The 18,848-nt window shown below is 38.7% G+C and overlaps 1 protein-coding gene across 2 annotated transcripts in view; it reads left to right on the top strand.

Moving 5' to 3' along the window:
• Nucleotides 1–18,848, top strand: part of Rip11 (Rab11 interacting protein) — a 75,494-nt gene that overhangs the window by 33,758 nt on the left and 22,888 nt on the right. For both annotated transcript variants that reach the window (XM_083117592.1, XM_083117591.1), the window contains exons 7-9: nt 5,203–5,375; nt 11,581–11,797; nt 12,853–13,116. In XM_083117592.1, coding sequence (XP_082973718.1) covers nt 5,203–5,375; nt 11,581–11,797; nt 12,853–13,116 — 654 coding nt within the window. The remainder of the gene's footprint in view (nt 1–5,202; nt 5,376–11,580; nt 11,798–12,852; nt 13,117–18,848) is intronic.

Here is an 18,848-nt window from a genome sequence, read left to right as displayed (position 1 = left end):
ATTATTGGGTTATAAATTAAAAAGATCCATCCTTAAATTTTCACGTGTAATTGCCAAGTCGTGTAATATGCACTGGCCACTGGGCTTATTGAACCCTTCTGAAATTACTAAACACAACTCGAAAGCAATTTATCTACAGTAAAGCTTCTAATATCTTCTGCTTAAGAAACTCAATAATTACCAAGATGTCACTTACCATGTTTTACCCCCGGGCCCTGTTTTACCCCCGGGCCCTTCATTCTTCATTTTAATAGAAACTGAAAGAATATAAATTGTAAACGGCCAGAGATTGATGTTTGCGCTTGGGATATGGATTTAGAGGCAAGATTTAATAACATAGCTACATCAGTAAATCCATGATGCACTAAGGAAATAATATAGTGACAAATTCCATGCAAAACAATAGATTTAAATAATACACTTAGGGTTTGTTTTATTTATGTCTCATTTCATGGTTTGAACTTCATAAACTGAGTTTTGTAAAGAGCAGTTTCAAAACTATTTGCAATTTGTATTAATAAAAACATTTATCATCAGATAAACAATACATATTTTACAGACTTACATTAGTTGGCATTCTATCCTTTAAAAAAAATGCTGTAGGGGAGTTTCGAAACCTAGGTGCCTTTGTGTTGCAGGTAGGTCTCATAGTAACTGCACCACACTGTCCTTCTTAATCTATTGCTTATATGCTCCTACCCATTTATGTGTTGAAACCATATTGCACTATTTCATCTGCTATTCATAGAAAGTGTTTCAAGCAGTATATTACAATTACCAGTAAATTGGTGGTTTTTTTTTTTTTTCAAATTTATGAAACATTATGTTTTCTTGTTAACTCTACATACTTAGAACATGGTAAGCTAGAATTCGGTCACAGACAGGATAGTCCATGTCATGTGATTAGAAGATTGCGAGCTGAGCATGTGCAGTTCTAAGGTTGGCAAGCCTCAAGACCACTGGACCACAATTCACATGTTCAACGGAAAGGTTCTCGCAGCAGATGATGTCATCCTTGGTTCATTTGCAGTGGCGTGCCCAGGAATTTGTAAAGGAGGAATATGGGTTGTTAGGCTGCTTCTGTTTTTTTTTTTAAACAGTCAACTCAAGTTTACCTTATAGTTGGGTCACAGATCATTAAGATTTTCACCCTGTCAACCCTATTGCTCCTGCAGGAAGTAATTTAGTATTGGCAAAGCTATATGAAAAACACATCCTGAGTGGCATCGACGAGTAATTAGATTTAGCAAAAGAATAATTTTCATATTTTACCTCTTATAAATGTGGACAATACATTAATTCTACCAAATAAAAAAAAAATGTTCTAAAAGACCTTCGAACCTGTGATCTTCAGACAATTGAGCCAGCTCTTGACTACTTTTCCACTTCATCAGTCATTCAAACTAACTTAAAATTTTGTCCCAAAGAGTTGTCAGCAATTTTGCAAACTTCGTTAACATGCCTACTGTTTCTCACTAGTTTATTTTTACAAGCTGGAATAGACTTGAAGTCTGCAATTCGGAACTAGACTCTGTGGTAACTTATTCTCTACCGTCTACTCTAATGTGGCATATCTCATGTATTGTAAATACGAAGTGGTACTGTTACATGTTCCAATTAATTTCTCATACCATCGTTAGTTACAGATTTGGCCACAGCCACCGAGCATTTACATACTGGACATATAGTACTTATCTAACAATTAGGGATATTTATATTTTGTTTGACAAACACTAAATGTGTAATTACACAGTATGATTCTTATTTTTGAAGTTTTTTGAATGTGTGAGGTGCATATTCTTACAATGTTTTGCCATGAAATAATACAAAATGTGAACTATTGCACAACAGAACAGAAATTCACAAGTACTGTCAACAGCTAACCATGCACCTGCCTCTACTCTCCTATTCAGCCAAGGGGGGGGGGGGGGGACAAAGGAGCAGAAAACAATGTCAGCTTTCTACAAACTTCGTCTACTACCCTCTGCTACAACCATGTTTGGGGACAATTTTGATGTATTTTCTGCTAGACCAAACAGGTCTCAACACTGGAGCCAATGTTGCATTGCAATGCCTTTTTCATTCTGGAAATTTGCATGTGTTCTCTTCTTTGGGAGTTAAAGTGATGTTTGGCTTGAGACCATGGTGGTGTTCTGAGTCAGGTTTGAACTGGTTTGGGCAGGTTCCTTCCATTTCCATACTGGTCATGGAAGTTGATTTTACCATATTTGGTTGATTTCCTGCAACCAAAATTGCTGTTCTGAAACTTTTATACTGTCAAGAAACAAGAAATATAATTCTCTCTTGGAAACATAAAGAGCACGATGATACTTAAAAAAATGTTAAAAAACACTAAATGCCATGAAACCCCTTAAAAATGGAATGTCCTGCAAAATTGACAAAAATGCAAGAATAATAAAAATGATGATAATAATAATCAAAGATGCTTTGTTTGGCTCCTTTTGTTATGAAACCATGATTAATGTATTGGGCTTTCACGAAAACGAAAAGATGCATAAAGATCCTAGCCTTACTAATTACTTTGTAGTGGGCACATTTTTAGTGACAGACTTCTACTCCAATAGTGACTCAAGGTTGGCTGTTCAGGTAGTAGCAGTAGTAGACAGAATTTCCAAGAAATCCACTTGAACCTGAAAAAATAGCACAGGATTACAAAAAAAATACATATTTTTACATACTTCAATGATTTATTCATATTTATGTACATATTTCTCATGTTTTGGCTACATAACGATCCAGGCCTTAATTATTACTGCTTCTAGTGAAACCGATACCTTAAAATTGCTGAAAGTTTTGTTTTCTCAGCTCTGAAAAAAGTTACCCAGACACAGTTCTGAATATATGAACAGAATGTGGAGTGATATCTCTGTGTAATTTTCAAGGGCTTATAAAATGCCCTAGTATGGCAAGAAGTGGGACCGTGTCTGCTGGCAAACTGGATGCAACATCCACGTAACTGGAACCGCTAACTATGTAATGAAATAATCTCTTACAATTACATTGACAGTTACAATTAAAATGAGCACATACCTTGTTACAAGATGTGTTGGAAATGATGTCCTCTTGCATCCACACATTTGCGGCATATTTTTAGGAAATTTTCACTAACGTGTATCAGTTCCTCTTTAAAAATTGCTTCAATTTCTCTCCTAGGTTTACAAGCTTGGTAGCTTGCCACGCAGACATCGTGAAAATGTCTGTTTCTTGTGCAAGGTGCCAGAGGGATTTTTGATCGTGCTTCAATGTCATCTAGTTTCTCCACATTAAGCACATGCCGCTTTGTTTCTTATCAAGAACAGACCCTGATTACCTGAATTTGTTCACAAGTATCCGAACACTGTCTCTGTGTGAAACAGGAACATTTGGGAATTCTGTTGCAAGATGTATTCTAACTTCCTTACAAGAATTCATAATGACGTAAGAGTTGTACAGATAATGTGGCATTATTAGACTCCAGAAAAGCACCAGTAATATGTAAACTAAAACAAAACAATCTAAAACAGTTGTTAACACCTTAACACCTCACAAACACATGCAAACTGGACACCAGTTATCTGAATACTGAAGCACTTAGACGTAAGTGCTAAGGTCAGCATACAGCTGTGGGTCTAAATGCCGGCAGACGCGATCTCACTTACCAAAATTCCAGCTGCCACTCCACAGACCATAAAGGGCACTACTTCCTCATCCAGGTACTACATGCTTCATTGTAAGCTCCTTTGGAGGACCGCATAACAGCCCTATCCAAGGCTAATCATGTGCTCATTATCTTTTTTTGCAAACAGTATTTCAGCAAGATCCTTGTGATTGCTGTGTCCATCAGATATGAGAAGGAATGGTTCTTCTTTAGTAGGATGAGTCTACCTCCAACAAAATGTAAAAACTCATTGTAGGATGAGTTCGCGCAACAAACAGTTTGGCCCGACCCTGTGGCCGAGTGGTTAGCACATCGCGCTGCGACGCCAAGGGTCCCGGGTTCGAATCCTGGTCGGGCTTGGTTGTTTGTGAATGTCCATTCATCAATTTCATCATTTCATCACTCATACCCATCTTCGCAAATTAGCCAAGAGGCACAAAACGCGAAGTAAAATAAACTAAATCAAATCAAAATCAAACAAACAGTTTGTTATCCACCCACTTTCCTCAGCTGCAAAAACACTTTCCAAAGGAGCATCTTTTCTCAGAATGGTGTCACTCTTTTTTTTATTATGGAACACAAAGAGAGGAGCAACAAAAATGTTCCCATCAGCATCGATACTGATTAACACCATCACATATACATCCTTCCTTGCCTGATGTGATTTTTCTGATCTGCATTTTACCTTTTGTGATATTATCATACAATCATTGCCATGAACAATACAAATTCCAGTTTCAGCTGTGTATTATTCTGTTCGCAGAGAAGTTGGACTTAATTAACAGCTCTGCATAATTTTCAAAGAAGCAATGTACTTTCTGTATGCCATGAAGTCATAATAAAACTGATTGCATGTGGCAGTCAGATGCCCTACTAACTAGATGAACATGGCTTCCAATTCTATTAGGGGATAATAGTAATGCTTAGGCATTTGCAGACATGAAATTTTGGCTGATAACCGATAAAGTACCGATATAAAATTTACCAATACTTATAACTGATATTCCACTGATCCGATATAAAATTCCAAATGGTCCTTGAAGACTTGAGTGGTTCATTGATCTCCTTAATAAATTTGTGTTTCAATGTGACTGCAGTGCAAAAGAAGTTGCATATTTAGGCATTTTTTTTAAAAAAATGTAGGTCATTGAGATTATCCATAAAAATTATAACAAAATCATAGAATTTTGCGCTAAACTATAATATATATAGTATATATATCAGCTCGGTAAAATAATCTGTAACTTTACTGATAAACTGATATGCCTATATTGCCCAATACTGTAAAGAGTACCAATTAATCTGTCCCATCCCTAATAATGCTGTCTCCTTGTAATCAAGGATCCTGGGTTCAATCCCTGTTGGAGGCACATTACAAAGTGGTTCGGATCCCCCTGCATATCCTACCCTGATTAGCCTATTTGAGCATAAGTGGACAGACATAACACAATCAAGCTTTGATCCTATTCAACATAATATTCCTTGTGTTATTTCCCAGTAAACTTATGATTTTAATTTTGTTTTACATTTAATTTTCCCCTTAGGTAACAAGGTTTCTAGGAAACCCAGTCATAGACACCATTCAGACTCGGATGACAAGAATGGAATAAATAGTTCAGGATTCAACACATTACCACGAGAGAGACGTTCTCAGCAGGTTGTTGGAGATGCAGATCCTGGAGTCATTAGTGAAGGTGAAAGCGAAGATGATTTTACTGTAAGTATCATGGTTTTCTTATTCTGTGTGTCAATATTTTTTGCAAGTGTTAGTGTTTCACTCAATCTAATGAAAATTATTAAGGCTGGGCTGATACCACCATTTGCCAATACCGATACCCTGAACAATTCCTACCGATACCGATACTTGTATAATTCCAGTATAAAATAACAAGTTACTGAGTCATACTAACTCATCACATCACCAGGCACAATATCTAAAAATATATTTTTAATAATTTAAGTGTTTATAATTAACATGCTAATATAATATATATGAGGCATATTTTTAAAGTAAGATCTGTTTTGCAATTAGGCCGCTGTAGCTCTGCACTCGCTGTTTCGCACATGCACGCTGAGGACCTGCATCTATGGGCTTGCCACAGACGGCAGTACGCAACCGCTCGCCTGAGTAGACAGTTGTTCAGGTGTGGTTACAATGCCTCAGATGATTGAAAGTCCCGCTGAGTGTGAACTATGCACTGTCATTCGTTTTCTAAGTGCAAGAGACGTGAAAGTGGCCAAAATCCATCAGCAGATTGCAGAAGTGTATGGAGACAACGCTATGAGTGATAGCATGGTAAGAAGATGGGTGAGGGCATTTAAAGATGGCTGCACAAACGTGCACGATGAGGGATGAAGTGGGTGACCGTCCATCATTAACGATGACCTGGTGCAGCAAGTTGATGAAAAAGTGCACAAAAACAGATGCTTTATGATTGCATTTTTGACGGTGTTTCCGAAAGTGTCACACAGTGCTCTGTATGTAGCCAGTGCTTTGACTTTCCTCGAGAGGTACAGTGCTGAAGGTGATCAGTTGTTGAGCCAAATTGCCACTGGTGACAAGACATGGGTGTCTCACGTTACACCGGAATCAAAACAACAGTCCATGGAATGGAGGCACTCAACATCACCCAAGAAAGTGAAGTTCAAGCAAACAATTTCAGCCCGAAAAATTATGTGCACGGTGTTTTGGAATAGGTGGGGGGTGTTGCTTGTGGATTTTTTGCCTTGGGGTGACCCAGTAAATGCTGTGACATATTGTGAGACCTTGAATAAACTGTGTCGTGCAATCCAAAACAAAAGGCTCGGCATGCTCAGTAAAGGGATCGTATTGCTTCATGGCAATGCTCGTCCACACACGGCGATCAAAGCCAAGATCACATCGCGTCATTTGGTTGGGAACAAATTAATCATCCTCTCTATAACCCTGATGTAGTGCCCAGTGACGATCACTTGTTCCTGCACTTAAAGAAGCACCTTGCCAGTCAGCACTTTAACGCAGATGACGACATGAAAATGGCCGTGCAGCAGTGGTTATCACATCAGGCGGCCGATTTCTATGAAGATGGCATTCAGAAGCTGGTCATATGATACGATAAGTGCCTTAATGTAGGTGGCAATTATGTTGAAAAGTAGATGTAGTCCCAGGCTTTCATGTAAAAATTAAATTATTACAACATGTGTCCTTGTGTTTATGTAATATCAAAAGGAACTACTTTAAAAATATGCCTTGTATGTCTATTCATCATAATATGTAAATTGACTATAAAACCAAAATACAGCAGCAACTATTCATCATGTAGCTTACATGTAGTTAAAACCACTAAAATTTGTATAAAAGCAACCGTCCTGGTAAGGAAATTAATGTCAAAAAAGTAAAAATTTAATATTTATTGAATAACAAAAATATGTTAGGACCAGTTGATGATAAGTAAAGTTTGTGATTAATATTTTTATATATATTATTAGTAGTAGGGTACATAATTCTTCTTTAGTACTGTCATTCAAAGCCGTATGGTCCCAATCCAATATCGGCAGAAATAAATAACCCTCGATTGGCAGATGGCAGCAGTAACACCAAAGACTTACTTCACAGTGACCTTCATCCTCTTTTCCAAGATCTTCGCAACCACCTGACCCGGCATTAGCATGGTGTGTTGTTTAAAAACATCCACCTATCTTGCCCCCAGGAGCTTTCAAGCAAGAATTGGCAATGAATGGTCTTTTCCACAGTGTTAAGCAGGCAGATACATGCCATCACGGTCATGTTTGGGTTCCGCTTTCACTTTTACCCATGCCTTTGATCTTACCATGTGCTTCCCAGGGGGTAGGGGTTTATCTAGCTTTTCTAGGAAAATCTGTGCTGGGCTCCCAACCTGTCACAAGGAAGGGTGAATGAACCTTTAAAAAGGACAAATGTTGAGACGAGTTGTTGCTTTTGGCTGCTCTTCTAGCCATTCAAAATCTTTGGTATTGGTGAAAAAAATTCAACCAATACTTACCGATGCTGATACCACCGGTATTGGCCAATACCGAAAAATCGGTATCAGCTCAGCCCTAAAAATGATGTATCTTATGGAGTATGTTGTGTGCAATCTTGTCAGGAGTATGATCTTAAAATTGAATGAAGTGATAATAGTGAAGTACATGATTTTCATATTCTAAGGATGGACCCAGCAGACTATACATTAGGATCTCAACAACTCATATGCATTCCCCAGTATGCATTTTCCACTAGGAATGAAACCCCAAACTCCATTATTATACTAGTCTTATTGTATATTTTCCATCAAATGCCTATCTTAGTTACCCCCACACCCCCTATACGCCTTCATGGCATGGTGCTATGCGCAGGGGAACACTGTACCTTTTTTTTTTTTTTTTTTACCTTTTGCCTATCTTAGTTATGTTTTTCACCTTCCCTGTTTCACTCTTTTAATTAAATCTGAATCATTTTAAAACATTTATTAAAAATAAGAGACTACTTTGTGTATAGGTGAGAGAGGGTGTACATATCAGCCATGAGTGCAGCCACATGCCCTGTCTTGAAAAAGGTCACTCAATAACTTCCTCAACCAACCCCATCTCCACCCCTAATCCCCATTTCCAACCCTCTCTTCTTCTCACATTACAGCAACCACACCACATCCTACCACTCACAGTTTTCAATAAATTTGGTGAGAGAAGAAAGTATTTCTGTACCAACTACAGGGTAAGTCAAAATGATGGACCCGATTTCAGACATTTATTCTGTAAAATATAATAAACAAATGTTATTGTGAGACATGTGCTAGGAAAGGTAAACTGTCAAAGTTTTTTTCAAACAAAGCACAAGTGTTCTATGTGAGCATCTCGCGTAACACGGCACACATCAAGCCAATAGTCTATCTCCTGCCAAAACCTTGTGTAGCATGTTGCGGTCAATATCAGCAATGGCTGCTGTGATGCGGGCACGCAGGTCATCCAATGTTGTTGGAAGTGGTGGTACGTAAACATGATCCTTGACAAAACCCCACATAAAGAAATCACATGGGGTCAAGTCGGGGGAATGAGGTGGCCAACGAAGGAGAAGTCGATTCTCCGGAGATGCACGACCTATCCAACGTTGTTCCAATGCCCCATTGAGATGGTCCCGAATGCTGCCATGGTAATACGTAGGGGCACCATCCAATTGGAGAATAAAATCTGCGCTATCCTCTGTAAGCTGTGGAAGGAGCCATAGTTGCAGCATATCAAGGAAAACAAGTCCTGTCACAGTACGTTCATGGAAGAAAAAGTGCCCATAAATCTTTTCATGGGAAATGGCACAGAAGGCATTCACTTTGGGACAATCGCGTTCGTGTTCCACAAATTCATGGGGGTTCCCCAAATCCTTACGTTGTGTCTATTCACTTTCCCTGAAAGGTGAAAAGTTGCTTCATCACTGTAAATTAACCTCTCAGAGAACCCATCAGTTTACATTAATGCAAGGAAATCAGCACAGAAGGATGCGCTCAAAGCATAATCAGTGTCTTTTAAAGCTTGAACTAGTTGCAAGCGGTAGGGTTTCATTTGTAAACGTTTCCGCAGAATCCGCCAGACTGACAGTTTTCTCTCGCTGCCCCTTAGGTGGACTTCTGTGGACTCCGCACAAAAGATGTGCACACTCATTCCACTGTCTCTTCCCCAGTTGACGGACGACCAGTTGATTTTCGTTTACAGATGCAGCCCGAATCTCTGAAATGTTCATACAACTTACGAATGGCCTTCCCCTTAGGTGGTTCTCTTCGACATTTGGTACGGAAATGCCGTTGCACACTAATCACAGACTTGTTCACATGAGAATCAAGCACACAGAAAGATCTTTGTTCTCCAGGCAACGCCATTTTCCTGCTCGCTGCTTGCTGCTGACTCCTAGCGGTAGAAAGTGGAAACACTGCGTGGAAACTAAACTTTGAAAGTTAACCTTTCGAAGCGCATGTCTCACAATAACACATTTGAGTTGGTGTTTTAAGTCCACTTTATGCACAGTAAGGCTAATCGGGACTGGACCTACAGTTTAAAGTGGGATCCGAACCACTGTGCCATGTGCCTCCACTGGGTATCGAACCCAGGAGCCCTTGACTACAAGGCGACGACGCTACCACTGCGCCATCGGGGAGGCCCTCACAATAACACATGTTTATTAGATTTCACAGAATAAATTTCTGTAATCGGGTCCATCATTTTGACTTACCCTGTATATCATCGATCTGAACTTGGCAACTTTGCAGATTGAAAAGTTGCACTTCCATTTTTGCCATTTTTTTTCCATGCCTCATGGCACTGAGAATTTAAAACTTTTCCGGTGTCTTTTGAGTCTTTCTTCTTGCCTTCTTATTTGCTATTTAGTCCTTGTGACCCTCCAGAACTATATACTCCCTCTGTCCCATAATTATTGTCCAGTACACTTTTGTTTGTCCCCCCATAATACTTGTCCGATATTCAAACTGTGACATTGGTGTATACAGAAGAAGAAAATGAAACACGGGAATGAGTCGTACAACGTTATTACTCAAGGATCAGTACAAATTGGCCGATCAAGTATCCAAAAGAACATAAATAAAAAGTTACAATTTTGGCATACCGGACTATAATTATGGGGCAGAGGGAGTATGTGGGTTTCATAAGTCATGGCAACTATTATTTTTCTCGTGAACAGGGGACAACACTAAAAATCTAAGATATGGAAAGTGTATGGAATGTACTTTCGAAAGAAGCCATCAGATGGTGTATGTGAACAAAGGTGGGGTAATAAGCATGCACCCAAATTCAGTCGGTGGGTGACAGCCTTCGAAAATGGAGGTCATGAAGCAAGAGCAATGTTTGTACGTTAAAGTAGCAGTTCTCCATGGCATAAATGCACAGGAATGCCATACAGAGCTATGGAAAGCACTGGGTGTGCATGCCATGCCCTGTCGAACAGTGGATAACCTGGGTGAATACTTTTAAGGTTGATAAACAGTGTAATCTTGTGTACTTGTTGTTCATGCCATAATAAATGTCCTGTGTTCTGCCTCTTCCCATACGAGAGTCACCTGCATTCAGACTGCATCTGATGGCTTTATTTGAAAGTTCATTCCATACACTTTCAAACGTATATATATCATAGATTTTTCATGTCCCCTGTTCACGAGTAAAAAAAATATTTGCCATGACTTATGTATGACTTAACCTTTGTATTACATACGGATGGACTGATATGAAATTTTGGTCGATATAAAATTTTCTGATGCAGATAACCAATATAAAGTTCCAAGTGGTCTTTTAAGAACCTGAATAGTTCATTAACCACCTTAATAAATGTTCATTACCAGATGACTGCAATGCAAAAGAAGCTGCATATTTAGATGTTGACTGTAGAAAACTAGGATATGTACAGTTACTGGCAATAAAGATCCTGAAATTCTGGCTTCTCTGCAGTGAGTTATGTGTGTTGTCTAACTCTATGGCGATGAGCTGATTTCAATAGAAACTTTTCAACAGGAAGTTCTTCTATTGCCATAGGGTTGGGTAACACAACGTATTGCAGAGAAGTCAGTATTTCAGGATATAGGTGTCCAATTTTTATTGCCAGTGACTACATTATATGTTTAGATCCATAAAAATTATAACAAAATGGGAGAATATTCCATTAAATTATAAAATATTTGAGATATATTTGGACAGGTAAAATTACTAATAAATGATACCAATTATGCCTGTATCAACTGATGTCGATAGAGTACCAATTGATCTGTCTCATTCCTCACACATAAACATTTCAGCAATCTCATTAATGCATGTAATAATATTGCAGAGCAAAAGATTGACATTGTAAAGTTGTGGTGTAATACAGGGTAATTCAAAATAAATAATTTGTTACCTATGCATTTTTTTTTTCATGTATAACATGTCTTTTACAGTTTGACGACCTCTCTCACAAGAGCTCTGCAAGCTCTTTAGCAAATCAAGCCAATAACACCAACACTTCTGTAGCAGGCTCACTAGAAAATTTAGCAGGAGGGGAATTTCTCAGGAGGAATTCAGGAACATCTTCCTTAAAATCTCGCATGTCAGCACAAGCAGAAAAAGCCAAGACACTGGATGAGTGGGAAGAAAAGCTCTGTGGCAAGGGCAAAGGTAAATACACTTTTTTCACTTTTACTCAAGTTGTTAGAACACAAAACAAAGAAAGCTTAATGAACAGAACTACAGTCAGAGTTCTTCCATTGTTGTTCATAATGGAAAGTATACATGTGGATGACATCAAGTACTCCAGCTGAGTAGTGCAAGCCTGTTTACTACCAACATGACTTGTATATATAAGGCGTAAGCGATTTACTAAAGATATATCCGTGAAACTTACTTGTAAATGTTCTATTAATTCCGGTGGCCTCTGCCACCATCTACTTGTGAACTCGATGTGGATGGTGGCAGAGGCCACCGAAATTAATAGAGCATTTACAAGTAAGTTTCGTGGATATATCTTTAGTAAATCGCTTAAGTCTTATATTATCAACTGTGTTGTTTATTCCCCTCAACATGAATGACTTGTATGTTGATACACCCCCTGCCACATTTCCCATATTTACAAGGTAGAGTTGTTTTCCATACATGCATGCACTTTTTTTAACTGTTCTTTTTACAAGAATAACAACCATGCATCTTTCGTTAGTATCTTCTTTGTTAGCTTCAATAATAATAAAAATATGAAAGAAAACAACTGGTGCAAACAACCCATTGAGGGCCAATGTTTGCCAAATGGTTTTCCATTTGGTGATGGGTGGTCAGTGCATCATGTTCCATTACCACTCTTTCTGGCTTTTGACACTGGTGGCTCTAATGAAGAATGTGAAAAGCATATGAATGCTAAGAGTGAAATAGATTGCTACAACGAAAATAAACTTAAATTATGATAACTGAGTGAAAAGTTATACTTTTCTTGTTATGACATATTTAGAAAATCGACACTCTTTAACCATTCTGTTCTCCAGTACAGTTTCAAATTTATTTTCATATTTTGTTTTTGAGTGCAAGGTAGTATCAAAAATGTTTGGGACTGGTGCTTCCATCTGGACTAAAATCCACCTTGGGCCGGTTGTAAAATTAGAAATAAATGCTGTGTACATTTGAGCAAAGAACATTTGTATAATTCAGTTTATAACTTACTTATTTTTTCATTCATTTGAAACTAGATGCATATGGTACAAATATAGATGCTCCCAAGAGGTCCTGGGAAACATCCAAAACTGTGCTAAGTAGTCAGCCTGAGGAAGACGAACCTAAAGAAGAGACTCGTGCCAATAATGACTCACCGACAGTGGAGAACAACTTCCCAACTGTAGGCAGTGTAGAATCTCTGAAGAAAAGAGAAAATGGTGATAGTGTTGATACTGAAAAGAAAGAAGAGGAGAAAGAAAAATCAAAGCTTGGGAAAAGGTTTAAAAACTTCCGAAGGGGTAAGTAGTATCACTTACACACAGTTTTGCCTGCATGTACTTACTTAATTTGAAGACATTTCAGCAGAACTCTAAAACATTTCACGTCAACATCAGTTACCCTTGGATGCTGTCTTCTGCATCTTACCAACGTCCACATAACAATGAACCAAAACAACTTCTCTTTTAGTCACCAGGAACATATATTAAATGAGATATTTCTTACCATAATGTTATTTTCTGGTATTCGGTTGAGAGGTACAGTTTCCATTATATTTTTCATGAAAGAATGCAAAATGTGAAATACCATATTTACTCATGTATAATGTGCACTTTTTTCCAAAATTATTGTCCCCAAAAACTATGGTGTGTATTATGCACGGAATAATTCGGACAGCCAAAATGAAATCACACATTTTTTTTCGCTATGTCACTGAGTATAATATGTATATATCTACAGATTGTCTTTTGTTAGCAATAATAATTTTTAAAAATAACTTTTAAAAGCTAAATAGCAGTTTTCCATGAGTTTTCACTTAGTATTGGAAAGTTTTGCGACATTGAGAAAAGCAGCACCATTCTGGCGGCATTCAAGCATGCGCCTCCTGTCACATGGTAGGCGTATCACGCAGTATTTTTTGTGGGGGAAATAACTTCCACAAAAATTGTTTTCGCCTTAGAAACTGTCATGAACAGAGATTGAGCAAAAAATGTTTTTTGCACTCATTTTATTTGCACTCATTCCCTTCACAAGCACTCTACCACTCCCAAGTGGGTCTGATCTAAAAATAAAACACCAGACCACCCTTCAGTGATATCCAATAGCACTTGACCTCTGCCCTTTCCTCCCCCAAGTGCACCAATGTTACCCTGCAGCGACGGCTGCTACCCAACATGCCAGGTTTGTTTTGCCATTGTGATTTTGTTTGCTCTTGGATACATGAGAAGAGATTGAATATGCTTGGATGTTATTTTAGATTGACCTTGTAGCAGACAACTTCCCGTAACCACTTTAATTCAAAACGTGTTCTTTGTTCCCTGTAACACTTCCTAAAGAAACGAAACTGTTAGAGATAATCAAAGCCACATAGGCCAACTAAAGATCGTCAACTCTCTTAATGCATTTTCATCCAGGTTTCCGCAAAAGTTCACTTCGATCTTACGTGCATCATAACTCCCGTTTACCACTTCATACATTTTCATAACTGTGTCGATGTCGTAATATTTGCCAAAAGTGTTCTGTTGGCCGAGTGACTTCTCCCTCTTTCCTTCTCAGCAAACGTTTAGGTGGGGGGGGGGGGGGGACAATGCCGATGTTGTCTTGCTCGTGTGTGCACACAGGCTGACTACAGACAAGGGTGGAAGTGGACAGCTCTTCCTTTCCTTTGACTTCTAAAATGGGCAACCAGTTCTAGATGCATTCTTGAAAATGAACAAAAACCATAGGACAAGTAAAAAAAATGTGCCCCCTCGCCTTCTCAGCTCATTCTTCACCACTGGTCTGCACGGCAATGTAATAATTACAGAATTCAGGTCCTATTTTTTTCTTCTTTTTTAATGCTATTGAAATATTGCCCAAATTATTGTCTGTTTCAAGGTAAAATGTAAAGAAATGGTCATTTATTTCTTCTTCACACAGCTGATAAAATTTCCGCCTTCAACAGTTGTGTTATCTTTGAAATAGGATTTTCCCTTTGACCACCTGTTGCTCGAACTTCCAGCTGGTCACCTTGTTTTTACGCTGCAACTAGCGCCAGTGTTTTGTCTAGCGTCTGCGAAGTTGTCCCTTGCCATCCAGCATGAAGGCAAAAGTCATTGTTTTGAATCTTACAAAGCTGTTTTGATTTGACGATAATGAAATTCGATCTCAGAAAGAAAAACAAGAGTTAAAACAACTTCATGTTCTGCACCTTCTGATAAACAAAACTGTAAATTTTATTTTGCATCTGACACAAGGATAAACTTCCTGAACACTCAGAGCAAGGAAATGTACACAATATAATTGCCGCTTATCTTCAGAACCATTCCTGGTGGGGGGGGGGGGGGTGCTCAATGTGTAAGCTGAGAAGGATTTTAAAAAAAAGTGCTCAATGTATAAGCTGACACCGATTATCGTCAATTAAACGTGAGAGTAAATAATGATCTCCCATTTTGATATCTGAAAATGTGCAGGTTTCATAAAGCTTGTTTGAGTTCATTTTATGCTTTTGGGCTAATCGGGACTAAATATACAGTTTCACTTTAGTGGAATCCAATTCCAAACCAAAATGCTTATCGAGTGCGACACTGTTCAGTGTGTTCTAGAATACGCATTGGGTGCAAAGAGATCGCAAGTTGCGTGTTTTCTTTTTCAGGCTGGCTTACAATGCAAGTCGAGGAAGAATATGGACTGCTCCCTGGAATGGGGGATGGGGTGAATTATAAGTTGGTCGAAGGAAGGAAAACATGACTTTTTTACGATTAAAACGTGACTTTTTTACGATTTATTTTACACAGCTGAACCAGAATGAAATTTACAGCCCCACTTTTTTTTTGTGCCCAGAAAGGTAAGATCTTCCGAGAGATCTTATCTTACAGTTCATCTTGTAACAGACAATGCTCTAGTAGACCCATATTAAATTCTGCCCGATTATCTCCCGATAATCGTTATTTGTGCAAATTCCAATAACGACCCCCTTCGAAATAACTACCTTTTTTCCAGGAACTGTGAAAGGCTGTTGTATCGAGAGTTGACTGTTACAAATATGAAGGTAAAATAATTACGTCGACACTTACCAAATAGAAATAACTACTGTACATTTACTGCACTATTGCAGCTTGACTCACGTAAATAAATAAATAACGTTTACACTTAATTTCGTCATTCACTCCCAGTTACTAATACAAGCTCTCTGAAATTCATCACTTCCATCCATCTTGTTTGATATTCCCGTTACCTTAAAACTTTTGATCACCATTTCTAGGGAGATGGAGTCCCATGCCTCACGAACCCATTCACAAACAATCGGCAGCAACGCACGTTTCATCCTCCCACTTGGTGCGAGTTCATGCTGCGTTGATGTCATCCATCTATTGTAAGCATCACACACTGCAACCTTGAACGGGTGGTTGATAACTTTGCTCCCTCCTCTCCTATGAAAAGCCTAATATCTGGAAGTTCAAGGTTGTGTGGTGAATGCAGCAGCTACGAAAGCAAGGAAAAACTAGTTTTTATAATCTACTGATTAATTTTAAATGAAATACGTAAATGTTCCGACACTAAGAATGCCATTTCTGGGACCTGAATTGTACTGCGCATTATATACAAGATATATTTTTTGTTGCTTTTCCCCATCAAAAACGAGGCTGCGTATTATACACGCATGCACATTATACACTCGTAAATACGGTAATAACTTCTTAAAAAAACACTATAAAAGTGAAATGATCTTTCGCTTTGTAACGGAACATTTTGCAACACCGAGAAAAGCGGTGCTATTCTGACAGAATGTGAGCATGCACCTTCCATCACACAGGATGTGTATCAGCAGTATTTGTTGGGCAAGAAATAATAAAAAATAACTTCCTGAGCACTGCAAATCCATAACATAATTTTGATCTCACTTTCTTCTGCCACTGCCTTTGTGTACAATGAAGTGTGGGTTTCAGGACGTAGGCATATTGAAATGCACTAGTTACATTAGTATAGTGGAACCACAAGGAAAGGAGCTTGCACAGAACCACATTGGTGCAGGGGAGGGCAAGGGTCCGAGACACTGTTGCCAGGCCTGTTGATTTCTCAGGACATTTCCTTAATGACCTGTTGCCATGGAACCACTAAGAACCTGCTCAGAAACAAATTTTCTGCTCATCTTGCTTTGGCATGGAGGGGAGAGGTAGAGTGGAGCAATAGCAACTCCACTCAGCCATGAAAAGTGCTGTTTGAACTGTGAAATTATGGCAAATGCTACTCAACTGTGCTGGATTAACCCTTTAAGTACCACACCTTTTCTTTTGATTTTATTAACTGAAATTCTGATTGGATATGATAAGGGGTTTGTTTTAAAGTGATCCACGTAGCAATAAAAAAATACCTGTTACCAGTTTCATATAAATAACTGTCCTAAAAATAGGACGCTGGTACAATAGGGTATCATACTCAACATATGCACCTTTCTGACAGAACCTAAGATGATATAAGAAGTTTCATAGCTTGGTTAAAAGTTGTATTACTACTTCTCTGTTTATTGATTATTACATTTGATACACACGATACACATACATTTTAAAATAATAAGAAAAGGAAACAATACATATATGGAACTCTGGTTGCTTATTGTGTGTGGTAAGGTGTGAAACAATCTTTGCACAATGTTACCTGACATTTCTCATAAAATGTTAAGGGTTTAGATTTGCAGTTCAGTCCTTGGCGCCTTCTTTGTTTATCTCTTCGCACAACATAATGTCCAATGCCATCATACCTCACATCTTGAAATGTGGATTGTGATGATGTTTTTGTGGGTTTTCCAAATGCAGATGGACGTCCTTGTCCTGCCTTCAAATATGCCACTGCAATTGATCTTCTGTATTCCAGCAAGTCCATTCCTGATTGTGATACCTTTCTGTACACAATCCACGCATTTACAACTGCCATGTCAAGCATTCTTGTAAACAGACACCAATACCATTTTTTACCTCGAACAGAATATATACTCCTTTTCCGGAATGTCTGGAGTAAGAGAACACGAACTCGTCCTGGGCGCACATTGCGGGTGAGTGCCTCGTCCAATGAACACACGGAGGGGAGGGGTCGTGTGGGAGAGGGCGACTCGACTAGCCAATCACACCCTTCTCCACGTAGTCTGGCCCTGCCCACAAGCTTTCGCCTCTGCATGTCGCTACTCCAGACATTGCGGAAAAGTTGTGTACACATAAATCATCATCTTCACTCCAAAAGTGCTTCTCACTGGGCACCTTGTGATAACCTGATAATAACAGAATCCATAAGAATCGCATTAACTCATCAACTGATAGAGAAAACTGCAATTCGTTTTTTATTTCTGTTGCATACTTCACAGACTGTGTAGTAATCAAATTCAAAACATCGCAATTGGAAAACATTTCAAAAACTTGAAGCGGAGATTTGCCTGCCAATGTAGTTTCCATATCGGCTGCCTGTGATTATGCACAAAGACCTTCAACTTGCAATTTGGTGTACACTTGGTCACATTTCCTCCAATTTACATCACATGTTGATAGCTGCCTCTTCTTCACCCCCGCTTGTAACTTTCTACTTTGGCTGCAACCAGGTGTAGGGATTTCTTCAGGTTCTTCCACATTCAAAGAAGAAGACTCCGTGTTTTCTTCATTTGGTATAATTTGCAAAAGTGACTCACCAGGAACATCTGCAACCTCCACATCATTTATTTGATCATCTTCAAAAATATCTTCATTGCTTATGATGTCATTATCGGGAGGCAGAACCACCACACTCAGTTCTGCAGAGTTGTCAGCTACGGCTGGATCAAGGAGAATATCCTTTATTTCACTTCACTAAACATGTCGACAAAGGTAAGATGATGGATAACGGACACTGCAACATGCAAGCTGTTACCTCCTGACATGCAAAAATCACAATGGCTTTGCACACGCAGCTACTCGTTTGTCTTCTGTTGCAACGAAGCTAGAGACATCTGTGAGGAAAAGGATGAAATTGATACCTTTAAGTTCCATCACCCTATAAATAGGACAGCAAACTTCATTACCATTCCACA

The sequence above is a fragment of the Lepisma saccharinum genome, chromosome 2 (genome assembly GCF_977018435.1).
Source record: "Lepisma saccharinum chromosome 2, izLepSacc3.1, whole genome shotgun sequence".
Classification (NCBI taxonomy): domain Eukaryota; kingdom Metazoa; phylum Arthropoda; class Insecta; order Zygentoma; family Lepismatidae; genus Lepisma; species Lepisma saccharinum.
This window is presented reverse-complemented; position numbering and strand designations above follow the sequence as displayed.